At 46.2% G+C, this 23,818-nt stretch overlaps 1 protein-coding gene across 3 annotated transcripts in view; it reads right to left on the bottom strand.

Moving 5' to 3' along the window:
• Positions 1-23,818, bottom strand: part of RARG (retinoic acid receptor gamma) — a 130,113-nt gene that overhangs the window by 32,002 nt on the left and 74,293 nt on the right. The window contains exon 1 of one of the 3 annotated variants that reach the window (XM_083490132.1): positions 16,706-17,131. The exons of the other annotated variants lie outside the window; for them this stretch is intronic. Coding sequence (XP_083346258.1) covers positions 16,706-16,850 — 145 coding nt within the window. The 5' untranslated portion in view covers positions 16,851-17,131. Of the gene's footprint in view, positions 1-16,705; positions 17,132-23,818 lie in introns of those variants that run through there. 3 annotated transcript variants of the gene reach the window in all.

The raw sequence follows: 23,818 nt of genomic DNA, 5'->3' as shown, positions 1-23,818 counted from the left end.
CAAAGACTTTCGCCCACCGCCGGCCTTCAGAAGAGGTCCTCTTCTGAAGGCTGGCGGGGGGCAAAAGTCTTTGCTCCCCCCCGCCTGCCTTCCTGGGACAGCGGAGACTTCTCCGCTGTACCGGGCGATCTTAAAATGCTGGCGGGCGGCAGCGAACCCTTCGCTGCCGACCCCCAGCATTTTAAAATCACCCTGGGACAGCGGAGGCTTCGCTGCTGCCCGCCAGCATTTTAAAATCGCCCCGGGACAGTGGAGGCTTTTAAAATGCTGGCGGTCGGCAGCAAAGCGCTCCTGTCCCCGGAGCTTGCGGGGCGGGAGGTGGGGAGAAGGGCTTTTCTTCCCACCGCCAGCCTTCAGAACAGCCTTCTGAAGGCTGGCGGTGGGAAGAAAAGCCCTTGTCGTCGTCCCCCAGCCTTCAGAAGAGGTTGGGGGACAGACTGTCCCCGGACCTGGTCTGAAGGCGGTTTCCATAGGAACGCATTGATTGATTTTCAATGCATTCCTATGGGAAACCGTGCTTCGCAAGACGAAAAACTCGCAAGAAGAAAAAACTTGCGGAACGAATTAATTTCGTCTTGCGAGGCACCACTGTACTTCTGGGTTTGGCGCAATGCAGAACCCAAAAATGCACAACCAGAAGCGTCTGTAACCTGAGGTATGACTGTACATCCAGTATACAGTGCTACCTCGGGTTAAGAACTTAATTGGTTCTGGAGGTCCATTCTTAACCTGAAACTATTCTTAACCTGAGGTACCACTTTCGCTAATGGGGCCTCCTGCTGCCGCCGCGCAATTTCTGTTCTCATCCTGAAGCAAAGTTCTTAAACCAAGGTACTATTTCTGGGTTAGCGGAGTCTGTAACCTGAAGCGTCTGTAACCCGAGGTACCACTGTACTGTACATCCTGGGAATCGTAGTTTCCCCCTCACACAGAGATACAATTCCCAGCACCCTTAACAAACTCTAGGAGGTCTTCCCCACCACCTGCTATCTGATCCTTTTGAATAGAGAGGCCAAGATTTTAACTCGGAGCCTTTTCTAATGTTGTTGGACTGGATAGCTCAGTTAGTTAGAGCATGGTGCTGGTAATGCCAAGGTTGCAGGTTCAATCCCCAGATGCGACAGCTACATATTCGTGCAGGGGGTTGGAGATCCTCAGGGTCCCTTCCAACTTTACAATTCGATGACTCTTAACTCACACCAGCCTCCAATGGCCTGGAACTGTACTTCAACAACACTGCCTGCCTCTGTTCTACATGCAAGGCATGTGTCCTAAAGCTGAGCTACAACCCCTCTCCTACAGAGAGTCAGGTCTGGATTAAACTCTTGCACCAAACAACCTGCAGTGCAGGCTCTGAGGTAAAGGTAAAGGGGCCCCTGACCATTAGGTCCAGTCGTGGCCGGCTGTGGGGTTGTGGCACTCATCTCGCTTTATTGGCCGAGGGAGCCGGCGTACAGCTTCCGGGTCATGGGGCCAGCATGACTAAGCCGCTTCTGGAGAACCAGAGCAGCGCACGGAAATGCCGTTTACCTTCCTGCCGGAGCGGTACCTATTTATCTACTTGCACTTTGAGGTGCTTTCAAACTGCTAGGTTGGCAGGAGCTGGGACCGAGCGACGGGAGCTCACCCTGTTGCGGGGATTCGAACCGCCGACCTTCTGATCGGCAAGTCCTAGGCTCTGTGGTTTAGCCCACAGCGCCACCCGTGCCCCTTTTAGTGCAGGCTCTGCTGTCCGCTAATTATCTGGATTCTAGAATCAAGAATTTATCAGTGTAAAAACCAGCCCCACACAGATCTTTCCAGGAAGTTAGCAAGCAGAGGATGAAGACAAAACAGCCAACTCCTGCTGTCTGTCCCCAGCAATGTAGCACTATTATTATTCACACACACACACACACACACACACACACACACACGAGTGTCATGTGAAAGATCTAAATCTTTCTCAACTCTTCCCAGTGTGAAAGCTGAAAATACAGAGAAAAGTCTGAAAAGGGGGTGGGTGGAAAAGTGTCTTTTCTGCTCCCTCTTCCCAAAAGCAACCTCCGCCTCCCACCCTGGAGCTTCCCAAAGCAACTCTCCTCAGGGTCCAGGGACTCTGCTGAACAGGGTGAGCTATGGCACAGGGGCTGGGAAAAGAAGGTTCCCAGAAGATGAACTGAAGGCATCTTCCATCAGCTGGAGCGCCTTCCTGACGACTCTTCTCTCAGTCCATCCAAGAAGAAGAAGAAGAAGAAGAAGAAGAAGAAGAAGAAGAAGAAGAAGAAGAACTTGTTGAAGAAGTAGAAGAAGATGTTATTATTTATACCCCGCCCATCTGGCTGGGCTTCCCCAGCCACTCTGGGCAGCTTTCAACAAAATATTAAAATACAGTAATGCATCAAACATTAAAAGCTTCCCTAAACAGGGCTGCCTTCAGATGTCTTCTAAAAGTCTGGTAGTTGTTGTTCTCTTTGACATCTGGTAGGAGGGCGTTCCACAGGGCGGGTGCCACTACCGAGAAGGCCCTCTGCCTGGTTCCCTGTAACTTGGCTTCTCACAGGGAGGGAACCGCCAGAAGGCCCTTGGCGCTGGTGTCGGGGCAGAATGATGGGGGTGGAGACGCTCCTTCAGATATACTGGACCGAGGCCGTTCAGGGCTTTAAAGGTCAGCACCAACACTTTCAATTATGCTCGGAAACCCTATAAGTTACTGTGTTTTGGATCAAATTGAAGATTTGTACTTACTTTGCATCAGTAACTTTTTAAAGGACTGTTTCACCATAGCTGCTTTCCGTACAACTTATTCATTCATTCAAAGGCAGAGCGAAACCCCAAATAGCTCTTGCTGGGTAGAGGCTTCAACAGTGTGTCTCCTGCTGGGATTCATTACAAAATGCAAGTTCTCCTCTTTCTTTCTTCCCAGGGTGTGTGTGTGTGTTCTTTTATCAGCTCACTGATGGCCACAGTTTGCAGAGGAAGGGGTCTTCCTTACAGGCAAGAATGTGAAGTTCTCTGGACACAAGTTTAGCAAGATCTGACGCCAGGAGGAAAATCCCCCCCAAAGCAAGCACACCAGTCTATTTATTTATTTACAGGAATAAATGGGGGGGGGGGACCCTTTCCACACAGGATCACAAGGCAATGTACACAATAATACAGAAATCTAACTAAAACAGTTGTCAACAGGTGTGCAGCTAATAAAAAAACACTAAAGGCAGCAATCAAACAACCTTCAGGTCTATAGCAGCTAAAAGACCAAAAGGACTTAAGGCACCGTGGAGATTTAAGGGCCAGTTTCACACCTTACGTCTGCAACCCGACTGCTGCTCTCCCCACATGGCTGACTCCCCATATGGTACCAGTAAAGGTAAAGGTAAAGGGACCCCTGACCATTAGGTCCAGTCGTGCCCGACTCTGGGGTCGCGGTGCTCATCTCACTTTATTGGCTGAGGAAGCCGGCGTACAGCTTCCGGGTCATGTCGCCAGCATGACTAAACCACTTCTGGCGAACCAGAGCAGCGAACGGAAACGCCATTTACCTTCCTGCCGGAGCGGTACCTATTTATCTACTTGCACTGTGACATGCTTTCGAACTGCTAGGTTGGCAGGAGCTGGGACCGAGCAACGGGAGCTCACCTCGTCACAGGGATTCGAACCGCTGACCTTCTGATTGGCAAGTCCTAGGCTCTGTGGTTTAACCCACAGCGCCACCCACATCCCTTATGGCACCAGTACCATGTACAAATTTCACATCATGCCCACAGCACGTGAATTTTCCCATGTTGGAAGCAGTGACCTGATGCAAATATGGTGCTGGGGCGGAAAGGATTAATGCAATCCACAGCTATTTAGATGTTACTCTCTTGGCAAGAGGGGGACGAGCAAGACTGGATTACTACAATGTGCTCTATGTGGGGCTTCCCTTGCACCTGATCTGGAAGTTGCAGTTAGCCGTGCAGAACGCTGCCACACGACTGCTGACGGAAGTGAGGCCTTGTCAGCATATAACACCTGTGCTCAGAGATCTGCCCTGGTTGCCAATTTGCTACCAGGTCAAGTTCAAAGTGTGATAAACTATGCGACAAAGAATTCATTTCAAATGTGTCACATCTGATAATTAATGTACAGCTCACCCAAGTTGGCATTTTTGAAACAGGGAAAGTGATGTCCATGGACGTCACATGCCCATGATCACACAGGACAATGGAAGGTGAGCTTGGGTGACATTTTTTTGTGTGTTTGTGTGTGTTTCTGACTCACTTCAATCTGCTACAGCTCTTTGTTTAACAACTTTGCCCTATAGTTGTTGGGTTAATAAGGAAGTGCGAAGGGACGCACATGGAAGCAAGACAGCCCTTTTGCTGATGGGAGCCTTGAGCTGTCAGAGAACAGCCCAGGGTTGTGGTAAACAGCTCCATAAAAGCATTGACCCACTGTGCAGTTGCTGTGAAAAAGGTGAGCTCCAAGTTATGGAAGATTAGGAAACAGATCAAAAATAAAGCTGCCAGTTATTGTGATGCCTTTATACAAATCTATGGTGCAGCTGCTCTTTTGATATACAGTGGTACCTCAGGTTACAGACGCTTCAGGTTACAGACTCCACTAACCCAGAAATAGTACCTCGGGTTAAGAACTTTGCTTCAGGATGAGAACAGAAATCGTGCTCCGGCGGCGCGGCGGCAGCAGCAGGCCCCATTAGCTAAAGTGGTGCTTCAGGTTAAGAACAGTTTCAGGTTAAGAACGGACCTCCAGAACGAATTAAGTTCTTAACCCGAGGTACCACTGTACTATGGACAGTTCTTCTCAAAGAGGAGCTGGAAACGGTGCACTTCAGGGAAATAAAAATGGACCTGCAACAGGTACAACATTTGGGGCTTTTTAGTTTAGCAAAAAGGCAATTTGGTTTCATAGGGCATGAAAAAGGTGTGCAAAATTAAGCATGGTGTGTGTATAACATAGACAGAGATACAGTTTTCTCCCTCTTTGATTATACTAATGGAAACAAAGGTGAATGCTGGGAGATCCAGGACAGACAAAACGAAGTAACTTCTTCGCACCGCTCATGGTTAACTTCTTATGGGATTCACTACCACAGATTTAGCAAAAGGGCATTAGGCAGGTTCATGGAATATAACACTATCAAATGGCTTTGAGTTGTGATGGCTACACACAACTTCAGTGTGCCTCTGAAGACTAGTTTCTGGGGAACGCAAGCAAAACTGTGTGCTATTGTGCTCCTATCTTTTTATTATTATTATTGCATTTTTAAAAATTACAAAGAAAGCATATATTAAATATTACATCCAGATATTCAAAACTTATAAGAAAAAATACAAAAAGAGGAAAGGGGGGGAAACTAAAATATTAAAGAAAATAAGGAAAAAAAGACAAAACAAACCAAAACCAAAAAAGAAATTAAAAAGAAAAAAAAGAAATTACACCAAGTACACCAAATTTTTCAAAGGGTACAAACAGTGATTTCTTTATACTATACGCCAAGTTCCCAGAAAGAAATTACATTTGTACTCCTTCTTTTCTTTCTTTCTTTCTTTCTTTCTTTCTTTCTTTCTTTCTTTCTTTCTTTCTTTGTAGTCACTTTCTTTCCCTTCTGGAAATTTTTTTGAATCCCTTCTATGTTCGTTGATTTCCACTATCTCTTTGCGGTTTCAATACTTTCCTTAAGTAGTAAGTGTTCTGTATTCATTTATTAATCTCAGTTTTCTTGTATATCTGTGAAATTAATCTAAGCACAACCAAGTATTATTTTTGGAACCATATTTTATCAGGTAGTTTTTGAAGCAACCCCATTCCTTTTTTGGGAATGGGAAAGGAAAGGGGGGGAGCCATTGTGCTCCTATTATGCTTGTGGGAACCATCTGGTTGTCCACTGTGGAAAGAGACCACAGGGCCCTTGGTGTGTGATGCTACCATGTTCTTGACAGCAAGATCAAAAATCGAAGAGGAAGTTCTTCAAGCTTGTGTGCAGACAGTGCAGTGGTACCTTGGGTTAAGTACTTAATTCGTTCTGGAGGTCCGTTCTTAACCTGAAACTGATCTTAACCTGAAGCACCACTTTAGCTAATGGGGCCTCCCGCTGCTGCCGCGCCGCCGGAGCACGATTTCTGTTCTCATCCTGAAGCCAAGTTCTTAACCTGAGGTACTATTGCTGGGTTAGCGGAGTCTGTAACCTGAAGCGTATGTAACCTGAAGCGTCTGTAACCCGAGGTACCACTGTATGCTTTAGGGTCAAAGAGAGAAGAAAAGAGCAAAACAAAATAAAATAAAAATAAAGTTAAGAACCATACTTTGAAAGGGTCCCCTATCACTTAACAACAGAGGTGAGGAATGCTCAGCATTCTGACCCAGTAAAATATCAGCGCTAGGAAGAATGCTGGCCTTGGCTATAGTTTACAGCAGTCCACCCCACACTTGGGAATTAACCCAGCAAGATCCTGGTTGTATTCCTACAGCGGAAAATAGAACCCAGGAGTTGTGGGTCACATCCCCCCTTCCAGGTACACAAAGATCTCCAGATGATGACTCTTGTGCTAATCTCTGTCAGTGGCTGAGGGCTCTTCTTCTGGCCGACCCTCTTAATTTTCATCCCAGCCTCCAGACCCCCAAGGCACTGCATCTTCCCAAAAGCCCCTTTCAGCTCATCCATGTCTTTCTAGGATCCTTCTTGCACAACTCTGCCAATCAAGGTTCCAGATTCTGTGCCTTCAGCCCTAGCTGGGGAGGGTGAGGAGAGAAGAGGTGATGCCCTGTTTGTACTCTAAGCATCAGAAACCACTGGCAAACTTAACATAAGGCTCCTTGTCAGGCCAAGCTGTTATCAGGCCTGTCATTTCCTGGAGAGCATCACATTTTAGCCCCAACTTATTCTTCTCTAAATAGCTTCTGTACACACCCAAATAACTGCCTGGAGCCACACAAAGGGGGGAAGAGGGGGGAAGAAGAAGAGGACTGCCTGTCTCCGTGTGTGTTTACAAACCACCCAATATCCACAGCAGGGCTCAGCTACCAACAGATGCCTAAATGGTGAAAGAAGGGAGATGTGTGCAGAGATACAGAACCTGACAAGCCAGATTTAAAGGGGATAGGCGATATCTGAGCCTCTGCATCTGCAGGGGACAGAAGCAACAATGTGAAGGAAGAAGCTGTGACTGCCCCCATCAGGCTGCCCTCCCGTGCAACGTAAACAAAATCACCCTCCTGCACTCAGTAATGTAACCATTGTGCCCTACTTCCTGGCATTCACATAGACACTTGTGTGCTTCACTTGCAAAGCATTCGTGGAGTTTTGCAAATCTGCTGTGGCTTTAGAGTACAGTGGTACCTCAGGTTAAGTACCGTATTTTTTGCCCTATAAGACTCTTTCCTCCTAAAAAGTAAGGGGAAATGTGTGTGCGTCTTATGGAGCGAATGCAGGCTGCGCAGCTATCCCAGAAGCCAGAACAGCAAGAGGGATTGCTGCTTTCACTGCGCAGCAATCCATCTTGCTGTTCTGGCTTCTGAGATTCAGAATATTTTTTTTCTTTTTTTCCTCCTCCCAAAACTGGCCTGGTGCTTCTTATAGAGCGAAAAATGAGGTACTTAATTCGTTCCGGAGGTCCGTACTTAACCTGAAACTGTTCTTAACCTGAAGCACCACTTTAGCTAATGGGGCCTCCTGCTGCCGCCGCACGGCTGGAGCACGATTTCTGTTCTCATCCTGAAGCAAAGTTCTTAACCTGCAGCACTATTTCTGGGTTAGTGGAGTCTGTAAACTGAAGCGTATGTAACCTGAAGCATATGTGACCCGAGGTACCACTGTGTTTGGGTTTGTTTTCTAAATGCACAATACACTCCCTTGTCTAACCCAGGTTGTTTCCTCCTAGCTCAGCAAGGTGCACCAACTCCTCCCCATACTACAAGAGGCAGCGGGGCACAGTGATGCGGTCTTGACTATGCTACCACTCAGTGGATTTGTAACTGGCTGACTGACCGAACCCAAAGGGTTCCTCTTCATCCTGAAGAAGAGTGACTAGTGGGGGGCCCGGTCTTATTCAACATCTTTATCAACGACTTGGATGATGGACTCAAGGGCATCCTGATCAAATTTGCAGATGACACCAAACTGGGAGGGGTGGCTAACACCCCAGAGGACAGGATCACACTTCAAAACGACCTTGACAGATTAGAGAACTGGGCAAAAACAAACAAGATGAATTTTAACAGGGAGAAATGTAAAGTATTGCACTTGGGCAAAAAAATATGAGAGGCACAAATACAAGATGGGGGACACCTGGCTTGAGAGCAGTACATGTGAAAAGGATCTAGGAGTCTTGGTTGACCACAAACTTGACATGAGCCAACAGTGTGACGCAGCAGCTAAAAAAGCCAATGCAATTCTGGGCTGCATCAATAGGAGCATAACATCTAGATCAAGGGAAGTAATAGTGCCACTGTATTCTGCTCTGGTCAGACTCTATGATTCTATGATTCTATGAGGCAGCCAACTAGACACAGCCTTTGAGTGCCCTCCGAAACCAGGCACAGGTCAGGAGCAATGGTAGGAAATGTTCGATGATTAACCTCACAAGAGTCCTGATGGATCAGGCAAGAGGCCTGTCTTGTCCAGAATTCTGTTCCCACAGTGGCTAACCAGAGGCTTCTTATGGGAAGAAAACAAGAAGGAAGCCCCAAGCAGAAGTCATTGCTCACTGTTGTTTGTCAGCTACTGATATTCAGAGGAAATTCCTAGTTACTGTGCCTAGCAGAATAGTGGTAGCCTTGTCCTCCTCCGTGAAATGAGGGTGAATCTATTTATTTGTTAAAAATATTTAAATACCACTATTCATTTCTTTAAAAAAAGCAGGTTGAAACAAATATACATCTAGAGAAATTTTTTAAAAAATTGAAAACTTAAAATTAGAGATCAACTAACCATTTCAGAGGGAGGCACGCGGGTGGCGCTGTGGGTTAAACCACAGAGTCTAGGACTTGCCGATCAGAAGGTCGGCGGTTCGAATCCCCGCAATGGGGTGAGCTCCCATTGCTCGGTCCCTGCTGCTGCCAACCTAGCAGTTCGAAAGCACGTCAAAGTGCAAGTAGATAAATAGGAACCACTCCGGCAGGAAGGTAAATGGCGTTTCCGTGCGCTGCTCTGGTTCGCCAGAAGCGGCTTAGTCATGCTGGCCACATGACCCGGAAGCTGTACGCCGGCTCCCTCAGCCTATAGAGCAGGATGAGCTCCGCAACCCCCAAGTCGGCCACGACCGGACCTAATGGTTAGGGGTCCCTTTACCTTTAACCATTGCAGACAGGTATTTTCTTAACTGCCTGCATATGTTTTGGTGGTTTTCAGTGGATGCTTGAAACAGGAGACGGCTTCTGAATCTCTATTGGCAGAGCATTCAGGGGACTACCATCCACCCCCAAAGGGGCATATCTCTCACTAGGGCTAGATTCCCCCTCTCAGCTCCAATCTTCCCCCTCTCAATCTCCACTACTAGACTGATTCATGCAGATCCAGGATGGCGAATAGACTTGTGGACTCATAATCTGCGCTTCCTTCCCCTGCCTCTCTTTTCGGACAGAAAGGAAGATCTCTGCACAACAGAGGTTTCAATTATTTACTCAGAATACATGGTGCACAAAAATAAATGACTGTATAAATAAAAAACTTAATTGTATCTGCCTCCCTCATCCAACTCGTGTACAGTGGTACCTCGGGTTAGATACGCTTCAGGTTACATATGCTTCAGGTTACAGACTCCGCTAACCCAGAAATAGTGCTTCAGGTTAAGAACTTTGCTTCAGGATGAGAACAGAAATTGTGCTCCGGCAGTGCGGCAGGAGCAGGAGGCCCCATTAGCTAAAGTGGTGCTTCAGGTTAAGAACAGTTTCAGGTTAAGAATGGACCTCCGGAACGAAGTAAGTACTTAACCCAAAGTACCACTGTATATAAAAATGGGAATGAAAACTGTACAAAAGCGCAACCAGCTTATAAAATACAAAAACAAAAACAGATTGCTCAGATTCTATCAGACAAGGCCATTAGGATGCTCCTCATAGTATTACTGGGTAGGACAAAACAGCTTAAGTCACATCACAAAAGTGGCACCTGTATATTCACAAACGTATACTGCATAATAAAATGTAAATGCGTAATAAATGCTGGTACTTTCTTGTGGCGGCTGGAAGAATGAGAGGAATGGTCTGAACAAGTGAGGACTGGGGAGCTGAGCAGAGCTCAAGTTCAGGTCCTGCAAAGGAGTTCAGTTCCCCCACCCCCAACCCTGTTAAGAGGCATTTGCCTTGAAACAAGCTGGAACTCCTCCGAGCTTTGTGAAGAAACCGTCACATAAAATACTCGCTTTTCAGCTGGATTCCTTTCGACGCTTTGGAACTGCACATGTTAGATCTTTTAAGCTAACTGTGAAAGCTAGAATTTAAAAACGAAAGGAAAAAAGCTTTGTTCTTCTGGGACAGAAAAGCAGAGAAGAGGAGAGAAGAGGAGAGAAGAGGAGAAAGAGAGAGAGAGAGAGAGGAAGGAAGGAAGGAAGGAAGGAAGGAAGGAAGGAAGGAAGGAAGGAAGGAAGGAGAATCTTCAGGAGCAGAGACAGAGCAAAGAATTACCGTATTTTTTGCTCTATAAGACTCACTTTTTTCCCTCCTAAAAAGTAAGAGGAAATGTGTGTGCGTCTTATGGAGCGAATGCAGGCCGCACAGCTATCACAGAAGCCCGAACAGCAAGAGGGAGCGCCGCTTTCGCTGTGCAGTGATCCCTCTTGCTGTTCTGGCTTCTGAGATTCAGAATATTTTTTTTTCTTGTTTTCCTCCTCCAAAAACTAGGTGCGTCTTGTGGTCTGGTGCGTCTTATAGAGCGAAAAATATGGTAACCCAGGGGCTCTGTGGATAGCACAATGTGGCGAATCCCCAATCACATGATCACTAGACCCAATATTTCCTTGTACCCACACCAGGTGACTTTTAAACCAGGCTCTGGGTAATGGGTAAGGGAACCTGTGTCCCTCCAGTTGTGGTTCAGCTTCTAACTCCAAACATTACTGACTGTGCTGGCTGTGTTGGCTGGTGTGCATGAGTGATGGGACTCCAATCACATCTGGAGGGTCACACCTTCCACACACTCTCTCTCTTTTAGGTTCTCCATGTGTCGCTAGAAGATTCCTTTTTTAAAAAAAGCCAAAAAGAAGCGACTGGAGTTTCAGCCTTTAAAGCTATGGAATTTTACTTACATATTGAAATCGGATTTCTTTAAAAAGAAAAATATATATTTTTGATTACTGTGTGATATATATTATTATGATGACACAGGCCAAATATTATTAAACATGAAATTGCGGGGGGAGGGATCTCAAAATTTATTATTCTGGAAATTATTATTCCATGCACAGCAGCCAAAGAATTAGAAATATAGCTGGTGTAGTTATGTTAACACCACTGATAGCTGCTCCTACACAGAGGCCTAGCAACAAAGGTTATAGTGAGAAGGACAGACAGCAATATGGGGCACAGCAAAGCATGCATGCCCACATCTGCTCAACCTGGTGCCATCCAGATGTTTGGGATGACAATTCAAATCAGACCACAACCAGCATAGCACCAGGATGAAGAAGGGCTGTGCCAGAGAATCTGAGTTAAGAAACAATAGCAGCCTCGTCCAAAGCTCTCCTCCCGCAGGGCACTCGTCCATAGGGTAGGGCAGCTTTCACACAGGCATGCCTATCCTGGGTGGGATTCAGAAAAGGAGAGGTGCTTTTTGTGCATACAGACACAGGCACTAACAAACCACACACACATTTACGCTAATGGACTGCCTGGATGGATGTCCTTTCCTAAAGCAGCTTTCGCGGCATGCAGGTGAACAAGACCTTGTTTTATCCAAGCCAAAGTAAGCATGGTTTATTCCAAAGCAGGGGCCCGCCTTACGGTTCATGTTTTTTAAAACAGAGCATGCCAAGTTTGCAATCCTGAGTGTTGCTCTGAGCAGTTCTGGGTCCTTTTATCTGTTGATGAATCTCTTATAAATCAATTCACCGGCAGCCGCTAAGCAGCCAGCGAGGAAGCGAGCGAAGGGACGGGACAGAATCTGGAGCAGCCTCTTACAGATGCCATCAGCAGCTGCAGAGCACTTTTAGCTCCACAAGTCTGGGAGACATTCACCACCACCACCACCATCCCCCACCACTCCTCTTTTGTTTCATCAGCCAGGAAGGCCACCAACCCTCAGACCAACCTCTGCACAAAGTCAGTGGTCCATCTACACTGGCCAACTCAGGGTCCCTGCTGTTCCCTCCCTTCCTCGCCCCCCTCCCTGCTTAATCCCGCTCGAGGAGTAGGGGTTGTTGGAGGGCTTTAAAAGCCTAAATTGCTGAAATTGAGGAAATTCCTGCCCTCGCCTTGCCGGAGCTTCAAACAAGCCATTTATAACCAGCCGTAAACTGTTTGCAGCTGGGACACTATACAAGCCATTTGTCTCAGCAGCAGCATTCCTGGTGGCAGAGAGCTTGTCCCATACCTCTTACACACCATAATATACACACATCCCACAGAGAGTGCTCACATATCCTACACCGATCATAAGAGCCACATGCCTCTTCCGCCAACATGATGCCCATCATGGTCACCGCACTTGCTTACTTGTACACATACAGGCCATACCAATGGACTTTCAAGGCATCACATGCTTATGTAAACAAACATTGCGCTCATCACACACTTGCAATTTTGTCTATAACACTCAAATACGCTGCGCATGCACATATCCTGCCACATTTCCACACGCACCTCACATTTAACCTAAAACCTAAATAACTCTAAGCTTCTTGTGAGCGTTTGCATCCAGGACTGCTAAAGTCTTGGCTTGCTTCTTTCGTTTTGCAATGAAAGCAGAGATTCTCAAGCTGCTGAATTCCTCGCCCACTAGAAATGTCTGTGCTTGCGCCCAGAATTGTGGAGAATATTCAAGGTCCTGTGTCTACTTTTCTAGCAATGTTTACGGTCTCTAAAATGAATATGGTGTCTAGCAGTGTACTAGTCTAATTCAATAGCCAGTGGGCTCATGATCCAGACCTCTCACACAAGATCAGTTTGGTGGGTGAGCCTTCTTATTATCCATCTCCACCACTACTTGCCAGAAAGAAAAGAAAAAAATCAGGGCAGGACTCCGGGTAGATGTGACAAGGCCAGGTTCTAACCTCTGCTCAGCCACAAAGTTTGCTGAGTGGTTTTGAGCCTGCCATGCTCTTCGTTCAGACTAACCTACAACTCAAGTGCTATTGCGGAGAGGAACAACACTTGCTATGAAACTCTAGTAAAGTTATATATGTATGAAAAATAACACAATTTTCTGCTGTTGTGAGGGCCTTTATCCCTAATGCCAGACTAGAGTTTCATTCACCAGTATTACATAATTTTTATGTCATCTAGAGATTCAGATTTCATAGGGAGTTATAAGCTGGCTAAGGCTGGATGGCATGTCATTGGTGGCACTGCGACTGTGTATTCACTCAGGAGAGGCCACTCCATAGATACAGAAGCTCACATGTCCTCCTATGTCATATTTCCATAACGGTTGCGCAACCAAGGCCTAGTTTTCAAAGCAACCATTGTGGGTAGCCACGTATCACTGTAGGTGCTGAGATATGAGTAAGATTTGCAAGAAAGTTCAACGAAGTTACTGGTCCACGATTTTATTTTTACCAATTTGTCTGACACACAGACCTTTTGTTAGGTATCTGCGGCACATCAAGGCGAACCGCCCTGAGATCTTATGATGAAGGGTGGTATTGAAATCTAATAAATAAAATAAAAATCAACGCAGAACAAGATTGGAAAACCTGTGGCCGTTCAAATGTTGCTGAACTACAATTTTTGATCATTGGCCATGCTGGCTGGAGTTGACAGGTGCTGAAGTCCAGTAACATCTGGATGGTCACATGTACTGTATGTATCAGGCCTGGGGAACCTGTGGTCCACAGATGTTCTTACAAGTCCCAGTCAGCATAGCCAATGGGTCAAGGGATGATGGGAGTCATGTTCCAGCAACACCTAAAGGACCATAAGTTCCCCACTCCTGGTATGCATGTAGAGTCCAACTGTGGCTTCCAACACTAACAGAATCAGTTGCCCCTTTCTTCTGGATAGACACTTTTTGTGTGCCAGATGGTGGAGGATCACTGATGCCGAGGCAGATAAACCATAAAGCAGAGATGTGTCACCACAAAAATCAAGCAAAGTTAAAAACTTGATGCAGAGGGGATGCCTCAACCCTCTCTCAGTTTTGCAGCTACTTCCGCAATAAGGAGGAAAGTGCTGATTGACACGAGCATACACCAATAAATGGTCTCTTCCCCTGCATCCCCTGTACCCAAATAATAAAAGATGGCATGGTGCCACTCAAAAAGTCAAACATCAGCAAAGCCTTTCCCATTTTTCTGGGCTTCTGCAGGATATTAGGATGACTCTTAGGGTGCTCCTGTGATGAGGGCTTGCTATGTCCCCCTCTGTACGATAACGCTTTATCTGATCTTTTAATTGCGTTGAGATGTTTTCGTTGTACGCTCCTCTGTATTGTGCCCTGTCCAGGGATGAGGGGATGATGGGCAGCTGAAAAGCACTACTAGCAAATAAGCCAACAAAACAAACAAACTGGTCCATCCTGACCTTTCCAACAGGTATCCTCCTCACTCTTTCCTTTGTCAGCTCCTGACCCTTCCTGCCCTCCAAAAAGTACACTTCTTAGCCCTCAAGAAAGAAAGAATGAGGGAGGGAGAGACCAGATCAGTTCCAGAGCCCCAAAAAGTTCCTGGCGCTCCATGGGTACTAAGCACTTATTTAAGCAGCAGTAGTCACTGGAACTGCAAGCCATCTGCGAAATGGGAAATGAAGCCATGTGGGCTGTTATAACCTGTAAAGAGTTATATCTGTAAAGAGAGTGGTGCCAATATATTTGTCAAGCCTATCTTGAAACTATAGCCTACAGTCCAGAATCCCAAATTCTAGATGGCATGGGTTACTTGACGGTGATGAAAAGGCACTTGCCTTGCCCAGGCAAACTTCTCCCTTTATCATTTAAGATGTTTCTGAGTTGAACCTTGATCTTAAAATCAGGTCCCTGACTGAGCCCTGACTCGAATTCAGCATCAGAATCCTCCCTCTGTAATAAAATCCCTCTGATTCCTTGGAATGGCCATTGCTGAGTTTTCATTAAACAGCACAGTAACAAGAGTTTCTTGGTTCCTCTGTGTTCTACAGAACTCACACAAAGAAGGCTGCTGCTTCTGGTTGCGCCTCTGCAACCTTCTGCAAGCGCTCGGGGTGGGAGAAGGAATCCTCCCACAGTTCAATTATAGACCTAGGCAGGAAGCGACGCGTTTTGATTTCCAGGCGCCGGCGAAAGAGTTAAAGTGCCACATTTCTTGAGAGCGCTTTGGCAGCCAGGCTGGGGTGGGGCCGTTCCAAACGCAACCGCTTTGAAAGCGAGCTCCCCTCGGGTAAGGAGGGGGGGAGGCGGGCGGGAGAAAGGGGAGCGGAGCTTAACCCTGCATCCTCCCCAGGTGCCCCCAAAGGTGATGGGGAGATGTCTTTGCACCACACCGTGTGTGTGCGTAAAAATATCAAAGGATTGTTCTTCTGCAAGTTGTAAACACTGGTGGTGGGTGCCAAAAAGCGGGGAAGGAAGGGAGGGAGGGAAGCGATTTGGCAGCTGCTCAAAGAGAAAAGGGACCCGCTGGGGACACCCTTGGGTGTTTGACAGATCTCGCAAACACAACACCCCCAAGCCTCCGCTTCTACTTCCAGATTTCCAGATTCCAATAGTGTCTGCAGTCCAGTGTGTGTACCAAAATAAGGACGCAACATTGCCTAACTAAAGGATTCTCAGTTCTCGATCCATTTGCACGGCGTGGTAGACTACAGCCAAATTCCCCCCCCCCTTTTACTTTAAATCGAGGAAAGATAACAAAAGTAAAAAATTAAACCCCTACCGCCAGGCTTTGTGAAGGATGAACGCCCTCCCCCCCCCCCGGCATCGTCTCCCAAAAGAAAGTCTTCCTTCCTTTCTGCCGTTCCTGATTTACTCCACATCCCCTCCACCCACACCCAGGTCGCCAAGAAACTTCAAAGTTCCCCCCTCATCTGGTGTTCATAATGCGCGTTTCCACATCAAGACAAAAGAGCCACGAACGAGAGGGATCCCCCGTTTCCATGTAACCGAGACACAGTAGATCGCTGCCCAGATTACAGAAGGAGGGGGTTGCAAACGTCCCAGAGCTTAAGTCACGCAGCTCCCCTCTTTTTTTTTCTTTTTTTTTGCAGAGGAAGGGGGGAGACCCATAAAATTTCGGATCCCGACCCGCTCTCTGCTCCCTCCCCCCTCCCCACGCCTCTTTCGCGGCGCAAGAGTTCCGAAGCAGGAAAAGAAAAAGTTGGAAAATTGGAACGCGAAGCAACCAATCAGGTCCGACGGCACGCCGAACAGCGCCCTCTAGGAAGATGCCCACCCGGATCCACTCGCGCCCAACGCCCACGCGCGGTTATTAAAAAGAAACAAAACAAAAAAAGCCCTGCCCCCAACCCGTGTCAACACTCGCTGGACGCGGAACCCAATTCATTCTTTCGCATGCGCGTGGCACCCCAGGGACGCACCCTCCCGAAGGAGCCCCCCTTGACCAAAACAAAACCCCAAACACCAGCACGAGCTCGGATCACCTACATTGCAAGCTGGCCGGCTGGGGCCACCCGAAGGGATCCAAGCCCACGAAACACGGGCTTGACTTCCGCAGCATGCACGGGCTCCGGTTGGTAACATCGTAGAGTTGCCGCGGGGTGACGGCGAACGCCTCCATGCAGTCGTACATCTCCGGAAACAATCCGTTTGGCGTGGAAGCGGGCGGCGGATCAGACAAGGAATGGTGGTGGGGATGAGGATGATGATAATGGTGCGTTTGTGATTATGATGATCCTGGAAGAGTTGGAGATGTTCCGCGCCTCCCACAGCAGACGCGCAGGGGGCTTGGCTTGGCTGCGCCCCCACATGCAAAGCTTCTCGGCTGCACGCGCGCAGGGCGCACGCCGCGAGCGAAGCTGGTCGCCGGGGAGCGCAGGCGCTGCGATCGGTTTCGCTGCCTTGCTTAAAAGGCTATTACCTTGGGGGCGAAAGCGGCTAAGGACTTCCAAGCTCGTGGGTGTGGCTTGGAGCCGAAAAGGGGTGGGCCGTGTGGGAGGGACACACACGCATACACACAAAATCTGACTACAGTATACGCAGCAGCCACACGGACGCAACAACGCTCCGAGGAAGACCTAGGGAACGCGCGCAAACACGGATTCGGCAGGCGCGCAAGAAGGAAATAATAAGGGTCACAGTCCATGCAGGACTATCCATTTGCACTGTATTCTTCGTTCTTTTCCAAGCCACACTCGCGATGACAGGAAGAAGGGGGGGGGGAGGAACAACTGCCTAAAGCTCTCAAAAGTTTCGCAAAAGGGCAAGCTGATTATTCATATTTACTGGGAAGTTTGTTCTCCTGAGAAATGCGCAGCTTCTGCCTAAAGCGTGTGGTTCACACAATCACTGCTCTTGCAAAACTACACATCCATATCCACCGCCCCTGATATTACTGGTTGAATTCCTCATTTATATAAGCCAACACTGAAAAGAGAGGTCGCGGTTGTGGACCTCCATTATCGATTTTGCCACTTTTAAAGACTATGGCAAGGTCCTCAAGAGGTGTATTACGAAATGCAACTGAAGTGAGCTGGTGTCAACACAGGATGCGTTCTCACAAGGTCTCCTGGGCATACCCAGGAGTGCTTGGGGGGCATCTCTCCCCCCCCATCAAGTAAATAAATAAAAATACTTAACTAACTGACCAATTGCAGGTAACTCGGTTCTGTCCCCCCGCACTACATAAAGTCTGCCCACCTAAGAGAAATCCTGACTACGCCCATGCAAGGTCTCTTAATTAGTTATTACACAGATTCCCCCATCACATCAATTCCTCCATAGTCAAGTTAAAGAATAGAAAGTGTTTATTTTATTTATTAAATGTGTCAGTCGCTTTGCCCAGGGCAACCCAAAGTGACTTGCAACCAAACAGACAATAAACCCCACATACGTAGATCTATTAAAACCAAGAGGAAAAACATTTAAAACATCCCTTTTGCACTTCTAAATGGCCACAGATAGTCGAAAGGCCTGGTTTTGCCTGGTGCCTCAAGATATACAATGATGGCACCAGGCGAGCCTCCCAAGAAGAGCGTTCCACCAACAGGGAGCCACCACCAAAAAGGCCCATTCTCATGTAGCTACCCTCATGGACTTCTTTTTTTTGCCGATAAATTTTTATTAATATTACATATATATACATATAAACATATACAAAATCCATTACATAACTTGCACATTTTATATCCACTCCACAAATCATAGGTATAATACAAAGTTTTTACAAATCATACGTATAATATAAAGATTATTTTAGGCTGAGCCAAGCCTTGAACTTCCTTCCACTCCTTATCCAATAAGTTTTACAGTCACGTATTTTATCTCTTTTACCTAATAATCACTTGATGTTAGAGTTATTCCAACCCCACCAGTGTCGTCTGAAATTTATTTCCAATATACATCAAATATTTATTCCAATTATCATGAAATTTCCGTTCGTCTTGATCTCTTAATCTTCCTGTTATTCTAGCGAGCTCGGCATAGTTTATCACTTTAACCTGCCAATCATTTATATTTGGTATAACCTCCGTTTTCCAATTTTGTGCTAACATGATTCTTGCGGCTGTTGTGGCATATAGGAATAGAATCTTATCTTCTTTTTTAATTTCTTTACCCGTCATTCCTAGCAGAAAAGCTTCGGGCTTTTTGGGGAAGGTGTATTTAAAGATTTTTTTAAGTTCGTTGTAAATCGATTCCCAAAAGCCTTTCACTTTGCTGCATGACCACCACATGTGGTAGAAGTCGCCTTCTACCTCTCCACATTTCCAGCATCTTTTATTCTTCAGCCTGTAGATCTTAGCCAGCTTCACTGGCGTGTGGTACCACCTATAGATCATTTTCCACAGGTTTTCCCTTAGTGCCGTACACGCCGTGAACTTCATGTTAGTATTCCACAGTTCCAGCCACCTCTCAAAGTCGATGTTATAACCAATGTCTATCGCCCATTTAGTCATGACCTCCTTCACCTCCTCGTCTTTTGTATACCACTCCAGCAAAATATCATATATCCTAGACAGTATTTTATTCTTACCTTCTATAACTTCCACATTAAATTTAGATTTTTTGTCTTCGAATCCTAATTTCTTTTTATCTTCTTTTAACAAATCATTTACCTGGTGGTATTGCAGCCACCCTGTGAATGAGTTTTTTATCTCTTCGTATGGTCTGAGTTTAATGCCTTGATCAGTTTTCCGCGTAAGTTCTTCATAGGTGGCATTCTTCCCTTCCATATTGATTTTTTTAACAGTTAACACCTCTATTGGTGAAATCCACCAAGGTGTCTTCCTTTCCAATAGATTTTTATTTCTTTCCCATACCTGAAATATTGGTCCTCTAAAGATATGGTTTAGAAAGCCTCTGTGTACTTTCACCTTTTCGTACCACAGGTACGAGTGCCACCCGTACCTGTTATCGAAGCCTTCCAAATCCAAGATGTCCCTATTTTCCAGTCTTATCCAATCTTTCAGCCACAATAAACACGCCGCTTCATAATATAGATTTAAGTCCAGTAGGGAGAAACCCCCTCTTTCTTTTTTATCTACCAATATTTTCATCTTTATTCGCGGTCTTTTTCCCTGCCAGATGTATCTCGCCAAGGCTCTTTGCCACTCTTTACACTGCTTTAACCCTTTAAGTACAGGAATGGTTTGAAATAAAAATAGCATTCTGGGCAGAACATTCATTTTAATAACCGCTATCCTCCCCAAAAAGGATAGTCTCATTCTCTCCCAGATTTCTAAATCTTTCTTAATATTCTTCCAAGTGACCTCATAGTTATCCTTGTATAAATTAATATTTTTAGCTGTAATCCACACTCCAAGGTACTTCACCTTCTTTACTATCATAATTCCCGTCTTTTGTTCTAAATCTACAGTATCTTCTTTGGTTAAATTTTTGGTCAGCATTTTGGTCTTATTCTTATTAACTTTAAGGCCTGACACAGCACCGAACTCTTCAAATTTTTGTAAAGCTTCTTTCACACTATACTTTGGGTCTTCTAGTGTTAATACAATATCATCCGCAAAGGCTTTGATTTTATGTTCCTTAGTCCCTACCTTGACTCCCTTAACTTCTGTTGTTTCCCTCAGTCTCTTAGTAAGTACTTCCAATACTGTTATAAACAATAAAGGAGATAAGGGACAACCTTGTCTAGTCCCTTTGGATATATCGAAAAATTCTGATGTCTTATTATTTATTACAAGTTTTGCTTTTTGCTCATGGTAGATAGCTTCGATACCTTTTCTAAATCTTTCTCCCATCCCCATTATTTTCAAATTTTCTGTCAAAAAACGCCAAGAAAGGCTCTAATTAACCATAGCTTTCCATTTCCTCTGAACTAGGAAAATATGGTTAGTAGCTGCAAACAAGCTATGTTATAAACCAATGGAGCTGGTTGCCCATTTTGGAACCAGTCATGATGTTAAACTAACTTTAAACTGTGTTTTAATTTCCCGGCTTATCCTGAAGCTAGTAATCATAGTTTTCCGGTTCAGACAACAGGGGAAACTGCAAATAATTAGAGACTTCTTGGTTTAACTGTGGCCCGCATGTGTAGGCAAAAGGCTCACGCATACTATAGCCTAAGAAGGCAGGATCACCCAAACATGGCCACAAAGTGATAGGAGGATGCATGATGTAAACACCCATTTATTTTTAGCAATGATTTTAAATCTGTATCAGTGAGTACAAAATCAGTACATGGTGGTTAATCTGAATTTAATTAAGGAAACTAGAAAGTTCATAGAGTAAATATCTGGGACCTGTGCATATATATTCATGCTGCAGAACAAAGTCAAACCTTGGTTGTCAAACGCAATCCGTTCTGGAAGCCCGTTCAGCTTCCGAAAACGTTCAACAACCGAGGTGTGGATTCTGATTGGTTGCAAGAGCTTCTTGCACTCAAGCGGAAGCTGTGTTAGATGTTTGGCTTCCGAAAAACATTCAAAAACGGGAGCACTTTCTTCCGGGTTTTCAGTGTTCGGGAGCCGATTTTTTTGTCAACGGAGCCATTCGAGAAGCGAGGTTTGACTATACAAACTTTCTATGGTCTCTCACTTTTTCTCTTTCTCCCACACACTTTCAGACCTTGATTTCAGCAACTTTGTAGTGGTGCAGTAAATCTGGGTAGAGCTGTGAGCTGGGCACGTGGTGAGCAAAGCAATTGCACAACTGCTTTAAACACAACGTAAAAACCCACCCCAGATCTGCTCAGTCCAGGAGGGTGGCCTGCTACTAGTTTGGTTATGTCAAGGATGCCGGAGTTGGATGTGCAGAAATCAGCAGGTAAAACGCGTTCACAGCATGGAAATAAACATTATCACCTGTTAATTCCTGTAGATCAAACTACTGCTGTTCAAAAGCTGGCAACCTAACTGGCTACCTGGGGGTTGCTCTTACTTGTCACAGGGGGCAAATCTGGCTTCAAACAAAATATCCTGCTGTCTTTGTAAAGTTAGAGGAGTATTCTTGAGCCAAATTTTATTGCAGGGATGAGGAAAAACCAGCCCACAGTGCCTCTGGATCCAGGCTACAGCCTCTCCTCCTCAACTCTGCCCCCTCCACAGCAATAAAGTCTTTGGGGGGGGGGAGTTCCCATTGGTGCCAATGGAAACTTCCCCCTGCCAAAAAAAAAGCCAAATTGCCATGTGTGGAGAAGGAGAGAATGGGGGGGGTCACAGATAGGGTGGCAAGGGTTAACATTCTACTCCCCACACAATGTGACCCCCTCCAAATCGTACATGGTAATTAGGCTTAGAGAAAAAGCTTCCATTGACATGGCAGTTCTTGACCATAGAAGCCTTTCTCCAGGCTAAATGAAACAAATCAACTGAATAATAGTTTTATACTAGGACCAGAGGCATACCTAGGGACCCTTGCACCTTTGGCAAGGAGCTGTATTGGCACCCACCACCATGTCCAAGAGCTTAAAACAAAAAAATAATCTGGAACTCTGGAGCTTTCCCCCACAAAAACCTGTTTTTTAAAGCTAAAGTGCAACAAATGGCAATCCGGGTTTTCTGCGGATTGCTGTTTGCTCCGATTCAGCTTTAAAGAGTGTGTGGATATGGACCTTTAAAGCACAGACCATGCCTAGAAAATGTAGACAAGCCCTTTGTTTGAATAGCTTTCAGCCTTGCTGAAATAAGGTCCAGGCAAGTTGCAAAAGCTCGCACAGGAAGCAGTGATGGCCACCAACTTAAAAAGGTAAAGGGACCCCTGACCATTAGGTCCAGTCGTGACCGACTCTGGGGTTGCGGTGCTCATCTCGCTTTATTGGCCGAGGGAACCGGCGTACAGCTTCCGGGTCACGTGGCCAGCATGACTAAGCCGCTTCTGGCGAACCAGAGCAGCACCCGGAAACGCCATTTACCTTCCCGCTGGAGCGGTACCTATTAATCTACTTGCACTTTGAGGTGCTTTTGAACTGCTAGGTGGGCAGGAGCAGGGACCGAGCAATGGCAGCTCACCCCGTCACGGGGATTCGAACCGCCGACCTTCTGATCGGCAAGTCCTAGGCTCTGTGGTTTAACCCACAGCGCCACCTGTGTCCCTGCCACCAACTTAGATGGCTTTAAAAGAGGATTAGACAAATTCATGTATGAGAGGAATACCAGTTGCTGGAAACCACAGGAGGGCAGAGAGCTCTGGTGCTCAAATCCCGCTTGCGGGTTTTCCACGGGCAAATGTTCAGCCACTGTGGGAACTGGATGCTGGACAAGACGGGCCACTGACCAATTAGCTTTGACCAAAAAGCAGGAGTAAAAACTAAAATTCAGTTTTAAATATATTCTGAGAGTCTTCTACTCTCTGTCTCACATGGTCGTTGACAGGTTTATCATATAAACAAGCACAAGAAACCAACACCTTTTCAAAGCGTGCCTCTCTCACAAGTGTTGGCTTAAATTCTCTCTCTCTCACACACACCCAAGCTGCATACCTTCATCTTAATGCCCCCTGAACCCCCAAACCACAACTGCGGCCATCAGAGGATGCATCCCTGACCATCTGCTTTGCAAGCAAATTGCTCTCCCAGCCAAAATCCAGGTTCTGCCAAATCAGTGACAGGGATGAGTAATGCAGAACATTATTCTGAGAAACCACGGTAATCCCACGTCCCTGATGGGCAGACTGGCTACCAGTGGGACCGGGTCAGAGTCGGCAGGCCTAAGCCACCTATCACATTTTGTTGGGTGGGGGAACTGATCCTGTTCCCAGTGCCCTCAAAGCAGAGTAAGAACAGTGCAAGAAAATGGTCCCGCAAAGCCCCACCTGTTGACTCTGCTCCACAAAAGCTTGTGCCATAGTAGGACGTGTTCATCTTTAAGATGCTACATAGCTCCTTGTCATTTTCCCCGGTCGCATTTCCTCTTTGGAAGGAGCCGTCTGTTGAGTGTCCTCTATCCAATCCAACCATGAAGCCTTTTAATAGAATTATTAACCATACGAGTTGGAAGGGACCATGAGGGTCATCTAAGTCCAACCCCCTGCAGTGCCAGAATCTTTTGCCTGATAGTAATAGGGTTGTTAAATTTGCAGATGACACAACCGTGATTGGGCTCATCCATGAAAGGGAGGGTGAAACGGATTATAGAGATGAGG

Source organism: Podarcis liolepis (assembly GCF_965112155.1).
Source record: "Podarcis liolepis genome assembly, chromosome: 2".
NCBI lineage: Eukaryota > Metazoa > Chordata > Lepidosauria > Squamata > Lacertidae > Podarcis > Podarcis liolepis.
Note: the sequence above shows the minus strand (reverse complement) of the source record. Positions and strands in the feature narration are given on the sequence as shown.